Consider the following 8,930-nt stretch of genomic DNA (forward strand, 5'->3'; position numbering starts at 1 on the left):
TTTCTGTTTTTTTTTTTGGGGGGGGGTCCAGTCATGGGGCCTGAACTCTGGGCCTGGGCACTGTCCCTCAGCTCTTCAGCTCCAGGCTAGCACTCTACCACTTGAGCAACAGCGCCACTTCCGGCTTTTTTCTTTTTGCTTATATGTGGTGCTGAGGAATCGAACCCAGGGCCTCAGGCATGCAAGGCAAGTGCTCTACCACTGAGCCACCTTCCCAGCCCCTTTTCTGGTGGTTTATTGGAGATAAGAGTTTCAAGGACTTTCCTGCCCAGGCTGGCTTTGAACTGCGATCCTCAGATCTCAGCCTCCTGAGTAGCTAGGACTACAGATGTGAGCCACCTGCAACCGGCAGGAACCTGACTTTTATCTCAAGTCTTTGTTTCCTTTGTTGGGTTGAGGATATAGCTAGAGCACTTGCCTAGCCTGCCTGAGGTTCTGGGTTAGATCCTCAGCACCAGAAAACAAAAGCAAAACGATGTCAGCTCTAATTGTAGTTTAATTCCTTCCTTTTGGTTCTCTCTAATATAGCTTTATTTCCCTACATTTCAAAGTATAGAAAGTGAGTTTTCCTTGTTGTTGTTGTTGGTTGTGGTACTTGAACTGGGCCTGGGGGCGCTATCCCTCAGCTCTTCAGTTCTAGGTGAGCACTCTACCACTTAAGCCACAGCACCACTTCCAGTTTTCTGAGTGGTTTATTGGAGATAAGAGTCTCACAGAGTTTCCTGCCCAGGCTGGCCTTGAACCATGAACTAGGATTACAAGCAGAAAGTGAACTTTTTGGCAGTAATGTCGTAAAGTTTGCATCTTTAACATACGAGGGCTAAAATTCCTAGTTTTCTAAAAATAGCTTTAGTTTTATGTAAGAAAGAAACCACAGTATTTTTCTTTAATTTTTGAAAGAAAAACAAATAGCACCAGAGTTCTGTCCACTAAGACACGACTGATTTATCTGGATGTTTTAGTGGTTGTCTTGGATATGAAATTTGTAGTCTTAGTACAAATGACAAAAACTACCATGGGCCATTTCCTCTAGCTCATGTGGGTAAGATAGATTATCCCTGAGAGTTACTTGCTTGAGACAAGAGCCTGCCATCGTAGGGAGGAAAGTATGAAGCAACATTTCATAAAGATAGCAGTACCTGCTGTTAATCTGCTTGAAAATACTGTAAATAAACTAAAAATTATAATAGTCTTGTACAGCCAGTACTAAGCAGAGAATTTTGTGTTCCTCACAGTTCTTAGATATATTAGACAAGATAAAAATGTATCCCTCTCAAGTTGGACTCTGGTGGCTCATGCCTGTAATCCTAGTTCCTCAGAAGGCTGAGGATCATGGTTTGAAGCCTTGGCAGGAAAGTCTCTAAGACTATTATTTTTAATTAACTACGAAAAACCTGGAAGTGGAGCTGTGGCTCAAGTGGTAGAGTGTTAGCTTTGAACAACAACAAAAACAAGCCTGAGTTCAAGCCCTAGGATTGGCGTGCACATATACCCACACACAAACACACTCCCTCTTTTAATTTGGTTTTGTAGATAACCATTTATCCTCCTCTCTTCCCCCCCTTTTTTTTGGTCGGTTGTGGGGCCTGAACTGTGGCCTGGGTGCTGTCCTTCAGCTCTTCAGCTCAAGGCTAACGCTCTACCACTTGAGCCGCCTTCCCAGCCCCGAGCTTATTTTTTTAAAAACAGGCATAAGTCACACAGCACAGCTCTCAAGTCAATTATGTACTTTTTCATTAGAGCTTCAAACACTTATAAACAAAATTACCTGAAAAATTATTTTGGGTATTTTATTTCCTAAAAATTAATTTACCAATGAGGTGGTCATCGTCGTTGTCGTTGTCGCTCTCCTCCTCCTTCTCCTCCTTCTCCTCTTCCTCTTCCTCCTCCTCCTCCTCTTTCTCTTTCTCTTTCTTTTTCTTTTTCTTTCTCTCTTTCTCTTCCTTGCTGAACATCCTTAATGTGAGGGGGGTCAAGCATGAAATCCTAGCTACTTGGGAGGCTGGGATCAGGGAACAGTAAGTAGTTTGAGGCTAGCCTGGCCATAAAAATAAAGCAAAAAGGGGTGAGGTGTGACTTATGTGGTAAGTACTTGCTTAGCAAGCATAAGGCCCTGAGTTCAAACTTCATGCTGACAAAAAATAATTAGAAAAATCCACAATTAGAAATGTTCAAAACATATGAAACTTTCTGAGCTTCAACATCACACTAATCCATTATACTACTATAAAACTTTCGTATGTAAAATTCATAAAAATACTATACACAGTTATATGAACGTTAAGATACAGATGAAATGTAAATGAATTTAATGTTCAGACTGAAGTCCCATTCCAGAGATATCACATGAAAATCCTAGTGTTTCTGCTTGTAAGCATTTCAAATAAAGGGCCATTCAGGCTGGAGTAAGAACAGTGTCAATAATATATTGAGTGCTTGGTGTATTCAAAACCCTATGGTAGTTGGGCGCCAGTGGCTCACATCTGTAATCTAGCTAAAGCGGCTAAGATCTGAGGACTACGGTTTAAACCCAGCCAGAGAGCAGGAAAGTCCTTGAGACTTTTCTCCCCCTCCCCCAGTCCTGGGGCTTGAACTCAGGGCCTGAGCACTGTCCCTGAGCCTCTTTTGCTCAAGGCTAGCACTCTTATCACTTGAGCAACAGCACCAATTCTAGCTTTTCCTGTTTATATGGGACTGAGGAATCGAACCCAGGGCTTGATGCATGTTAGGCAAGCACTCTACCACTAAGCCACATTCCCATTTCTCCCTGAGACTCTTATCTCCAATAAGCCACCAGAAAACTAGAAGTGGCACTGTGGCTCAAGTGGTAGAGCACTCGCCTTGAGCTGAAGACCTGAGGGACAGCCCCCAGACCCAGAGTTCAAGCCCCACAACTATATTTAGCCCTGTGGATCAATACTGTTTTTATTATTTCTGTTTTACATCTGGGGCTGAGCCAAGATTTAAAACTAGATCTCTGGGGCTGGAGAGTTGGCTCAATGGTAGAGTGCTTGCCTCGCATGAATGAGGCCCTGAGTTTGATTCCTCAATATTACATAAGCAGAAAAAAACCTAAGTGGCCTGTAGCTCAAGTAAGTGGTAGGGCCCTAGCCTTGAGCTAAAGAGATGAGGGACAGCGTCCAGGCCCAGAGTTCAGCCCCCCCACCTGACAAAAATAAATAAATAAACAAAAACAAACAGATCTCTGGGTCTAGGTTTATAGACATTGTTTTCTATTATTATCATGTGAATTACATTCACTAGTTTTCTCTCCATGTCTTTCTGTTGTATATCTCTGACATGTGTGCGCACATATGTACACATACACATGCATACATTGAGATAGGATCCTGCCATGTAGCCCAGACTGGACTTGTTGGTCTTGAATATGTGCGTTCTCTTGCTGTTCAAGACCAGACCTCAGCTCTCACTGGGTCTTACTTCATTTGGAGAAAAAGTGTTCACTTTATTCATGGAAAACAATATTTGAGCCAGATGCGCTGGCTCATGTCAGTAATCCTAGCTACTCAGGAGTCTGAGATCTGAGGATCACAGTTTAAAGCCAGTCTCAGCAGAAAAGTCCATGAGATTCTTATCTCTAATGACATACTCAGAAAAAGCAAGAAATGGCACTGTAGCTAGAACACAAGTCTTGAGTACAAAGAGGCTCAGAGACAGTGCCCAGGCCCTGAATTCAAGCTCCAGGATTAGCCAAAAAACAAAACTTGTCTTTTGGGTGACATATGTTGTTGAGGAGAGAGACAGAGAGAGAGAGAGAGAGCGCGCACTCTGATTTCAGCATTTTTTCTTTTTCACTTACAGCTGTGTTCTATTACTTCAGCATTCTCAGGCCAGTGTTTACTGTTGTACCACCTCTGAAGATTGAAAATGATAGGTGGAGTCAATGAAATCTCAGTCTTAAAGTTGTCTGTTAATTGGTGCTATTACTAACTTTAAGAAGTTTTATATGTTACTCATTTTACTGTTCATTTTTGTACTCAAATTTGTGGGGTTTTGTTTTTGCCCATGTGTAGCAGTGATTCCAGCAGCAGTTCAAGTGATGACTCTCCAGCCCGATCTGTTCAGTCGGCAGCAGTCCCTGCACCCACTTCCCAGTTGCTTTCATCTCTGGAAAAAGATGAACCTCGTAAAAGTTTTGGGATCAAAGTTCAGAATCTGCCAGTACGCTCTACAGGTAAAATTTTATGTGACTTACACTTTCTTTTAGCTGCTATTGAGGAATGAGATAGACTTGTATACACTATAGTAAAAACAAGCATTCCTTTTGTGTCTTGTTAACATTTAAGATTGTTTAAGAAAAAACAAGTGATGGGCTGGGAATGTGGGATAGTGGAAAGTGCTTGTCTAGCATGTATGAAACCCTGGGTTCAATTCCTCAGTACCACATAAACAGAAAAAGCCAGAAGTGGTGCTGTGGCTCAAGTGGTAGAATGCTAGAACAAAAGAAGCTTAGGGACAAGCCAGGTGCCCGTGGCTTATGCCTGTAATCCTAGCTACTCAGGAGGCTGAGATTGAGGATCATGGTTCAAAGCCAGCCTGGGCAGGAAAGTCTTTGAGACTCTTATCTCCAATAAATCACTTGAAAACCAAAAGTGGCCCTGTAGCTCAAGTGGTAGAGTGCTCGCCTTGAGCTGAAGAGCGCAGGGACAGTGCCCAGGCCCAGAGTTCAAGCCCCACAAACGACCAAAAAAAAAAAAGCTTAGGGACAGTGCCCAGTCCCTGACCTGAGTTCAAGCCCCAGGACTGGCAAAAAAAAGAAAAAACAAGTGATTATTATTATAAATGTAGTTTAATTTCTAGATTATTATAAATGTACTTTAATTTCTAGTTCGTTATCCTTGGACTATGTATGGAAATTGCATGGTAAATGGAATTTTATGCATAATGTGTACATATACATACCTCCTTATACCTACATATTAGATATGTAAACATGTAAACATGTGGTATGATAGATGACATATAAAGAAAGCATGGATTGCTGGTGGCTGATGGCTCACACCTGTAATTTAGTCACTTTGGAAGCTATCAGCCCAGAAGTAATGTTTTAACAAAATTTAGAGCAAATACCAAGGGAGAGTTGGGCGCTGATGGCTCTTGCTTGTAAATTCAAGCTGTTCATTCAGGAGGCTGAGAACTGAGGATGGTGGTTTGAAGCTAGCCCAGGCAGGAAAGTTTGTGAGACTCTTATCTTTAATAAACTACTCTGAAAAAGCCAGAAGTAGTGCTGTGGCTCAACTGGTAGAACACGAGGCTTGACCAAAAAGGAGCTCAGGGACAGTGTTCAGGCCCAGAGTTCAAGCTCCAGGAATGCCAGAAACCAAACACCAGGCTAGAGATTTAGTTGCATGTTTATTGAGTTGTATTACACTGGAAAAACTAACTTGTCTTTGGGAATTTAGATACAAGCCTTAAAGATGGCCTTTTCCATGAATTTAAGAAGTTTGGCAAGGTGACTTCAGTACAGATACATGGAACTTCAGAAGAGAGGTATGGACTGGTATTCTTTCGGCAGCAAGAGGACCAAGAAAAAGCACTAACTGCATCAAAGGGAAAGCTGTTCTTTGGAATGCAGATTGAAGTAACCGCATGGATAGGGCCAGGTAAGAGACAAGTTGAATTCCAATTACAATTTTTGTCTGCTTATGAGAGCATAGCATTTTTATCCTGAGTATAGACACTTTGCTAGCTCTACTCATTGACATAATTCTATATCTTTGTTTTTAAAGAGTAGTATATTTATTGTTCACTTTAATAAAAAACATTATTGTGTTGGATGGGAAGGGTAGTAATTTTTCTGTTTCTATAATAGAAAAATGCTGACCTTTGTGAGTCTACAGGTGGTACTTTAGAGGCTGGGAAGGTGGCTTAGTGGTTGAGTGCTTGCCTCCCATGCATGAGGCCCTGGGTTCCATTCCTCAGCACCACATAAGCAGAAAAAGCGGGAAGTGGTACTGTCTTTCTAGTGGTAGAGCGCTAGCCTTGAGTTGAAGAGCTGAGGGACAGCGCCCAGGCCTAGGATCCAGGCCCCATGACCACCACCAACAACAAAAAGGTGGTACTTAAGACCATTTTTGGAAGCAGCTTCCTAGAAGGGTTGAATTTGATTTATTTAGAATGACAGTAGAATCACCTTGAGTTAGGAAGCAGGTTACATGCTAATCTGTTGTGAGGGATTCATTAGATATTTTTATTTCCATTATTACCAGCACAGATTGGATCCATTATTCTAGGTGATAGACCAGAAATATATTTCCAATATAGTTGGATCTATTATTGTAGGTGACACTGGTATTTCTAGATGATCTTAAAATATAAGTAACAGAAGCTAGATTAAGTCTTACAGATAGGGCCCATTGAGAATTTTAAGGAATATTTTAGTAGCTTGAAGCTGTAAGACTTAATATAAGAAGTCTCAGACTTCTTGTTCAAAAATGGACTCTGACCCTATATGAGCTAATGAAGTCAAAATTCAAAACATCCATTTGAGAGTATCTAATTTAAAGTGACATGTAAGTAAATTAATACAGATATTATAATTCTGAAGTCACCTTGTGAATCTGATACAACCCTTTTTCTTTTCTTTTTCCTTTTATTTCTTTTTCCTTTTATTTCTTTTTCGTTTTCTTTCTTTCTTTCTTTCTTTCTTTCTTTCTTTCTTTCTTTCTTTCTTTCTTTCTTTCTTTCTTTCTTTCTTTCTTTTTTCTTGGTGCCAGTCCTGGGACTTGAACTTGGGGCCTGTTAGTTGTCTCTGAGCTCTTTTGAACTCAAGGCTAGCCATAGGTCCACTTCTGGCTTCAAACTCAGGCAGAATAGTTCAATGAGACTCCTTCTTGCTTGACTATCACTACAGGTGTGATTTAAAAAACAAAACAAAACCATACCTGTACCTGGGCAGAAATTGATACCCTTATCTCAAAAATGACCAGTAGAGCTGGGTACTGGTGGCTCATGCTTGTATTTCTAGCAACTCAGGAGGCTGAGATCTGTGAATCCCTGGTTTAAAGCCAACTGGGGCAGGAAAAGTCTGTGAGACTCTTATCGTCAGTTAACCAGTTAAAAGTCGGAAGTAGAACTGTGGCTCGAGTGATAAGAGTGCTAGCCTTGGCATGGGAGTTGCTCAGGAATAGCACTCAGGTGCAGAACCAGCACGCACACATAAAATAATTGGTAGAAAAAAGGGCTGGAGGCATGACTCAGTGGTTGAATTACTCCCTACTAAGTATGAGGCCCTGAGTTCAAACTCCAGTATTGCAAAATAAATCAGTCAAAACCAATAAAACTAAATGGATAAGTATCATCTTCAGGCTGGGGTATGGTTTTAAATAGATACAGTGTTTCTCTAGAAAATGAAAGGCCTTGAGTTCAAGTTTAACACATTGAAATGTTATTCAATTTCAAGTTTATTTTCTTTAAAAAATTTTTAATTAGCATATATTAGTTATACAAGGGGGCTTTCATTATGACATACATACCTATAATCAATATCGAACCTGGGTATTGAACTCAGGGCCTCATGCTTGCTAGGCAAGTATGTTACCATTTGAGCCACCCTCAGACCCTTAAGTCTAACATTTTCTATGTTGAAAGCTAAACAAATTCAATTCAACCTTTTTTGTAGTAGGTTTCTTCAGCCTTTGTTTTCCTATTTCTCAGTTAATAAGGAAGCCATTGTGCTAATGGTGTTTACAGTTTTTCAGTTTGTGGAAGTGTTTGTTTAATCCCATTCTTTCTGAGCTCATGTTTTTGTTTTTGTTTTGGTCTGGGTCGTGGGGCCTGAACTCTGGACCTGGGCGCTGTCCCTCAGCTCTTCAGCTCAAGGCTAGTGCTCTACCACTTGAGCCACAGCGCCACTTATGCTTTTTTCTTCTTATGTGGTGCTAAGGAATCGAACCCAGGGCCTCAAGCATGCAAGGCAAGCACTCTACCACTGAGCCACCTTCCCAGCCCCTCACTCACTCTCTGAATCCAAGTTAGTGTGCTCTCTCTCACTTGTTCTCTCTCCTTCTGCCCCTCCCTCTCTCTTTTTCTCTCTCCCTCTCCCTCTCTCCTCTTCTATCTTCTATCTAATCTAGACAAGGTCTTGCAGTGTAGCCTAGGCTGACCTTTTGGCCTTGGGTACTGGGATTATAGTTGTGTGTACCATCACACCTGGTATGAGTTTGTAAGCAGATTTTACATTTACGTAAGGATACCTTGCAGTTCCCTTCTCTGTTTACTCTTCCCCATGCCACTTGCAGAAACAGAAAGTGAAAATGAATTTCGCCCTTTGGATGAAAGGATAGATGAGTTTCACCCCAAAGCAACAAGGACTTTGTTCATTGGCAACCTTGAGAAGACCACTACGTACCATGACCTTCGCAACATCTTCCAGCGCTTTGGAGAAATCGTGGTATGTTGCTCCGATAACACAATTCTAAGTCTTTTTCATGAAATATAAAGCATAGGAAAGACATTTATTGCTGTAATAAATATTTTTCTCATTTGTTTTTTTTTGGTGCCAGTCCTGAAACTGACCCTGGGCTTTCCACACTCTGCTTGAGTGAAAAATGCCAAGGACTGGTGTTCAGGCCTTGAGTTCAAGCCTTAGGATGTACATATGTGTGTACACATACACACACACAAACACATGCATGCTACTTCTTGGGTAGTGTCCCTGAGCTGCTGCTGCTGCTGCTTTGTTGTTGTTGTCTGTTGAGGGAGCTGTCGCTGAGCTCTTTTGCTCAAGGCTAGTGTCCTACCACTGCTCACACTTGCAGTTTTTGAGTGTTTACTTGGAGATAAGAGTCTCATAGATTTTTTTTTTCCTGCCTGGGCTGTGATTCTCAGCTCTCAGCCTCTTGAGTAGCTAGGATTACAGGTTCATGAGCCACCTGTGCCCGCTAAGATTTCATGTTTTTTTTTTTTTT

At 41.4% G+C, this 8,930-nt stretch overlaps 1 protein-coding gene across 1 annotated transcript in view; it reads left to right on the forward strand.

The window, feature by feature from the left end:
- Spen (spen family transcriptional repressor) overlaps positions 1-8,930 on the forward strand; it is a 109,128-nt gene that overhangs the window by 81,997 nt on the left and 18,201 nt on the right. Inside the window, exons 6-8 of the mRNA XM_013022225.1 lie at positions 4,035-4,195; positions 5,424-5,624; positions 8,262-8,413. Of these exons, the coding sequence (XP_012877679.1) occupies positions 4,035-4,195; positions 5,424-5,624; positions 8,262-8,413 (514 nt within the window). The remainder of the gene's footprint in view (positions 1-4,034; positions 4,196-5,423; positions 5,625-8,261; positions 8,414-8,930) is intronic.

The sequence above is a fragment of the Dipodomys ordii genome, unplaced genomic scaffold (genome assembly GCF_000151885.1).
Source record: "Dipodomys ordii isolate 6190 unplaced genomic scaffold, Dord_2.0 Scaffold61, whole genome shotgun sequence".
NCBI lineage: Eukaryota > Metazoa > Chordata > Mammalia > Rodentia > Heteromyidae > Dipodomys > Dipodomys ordii.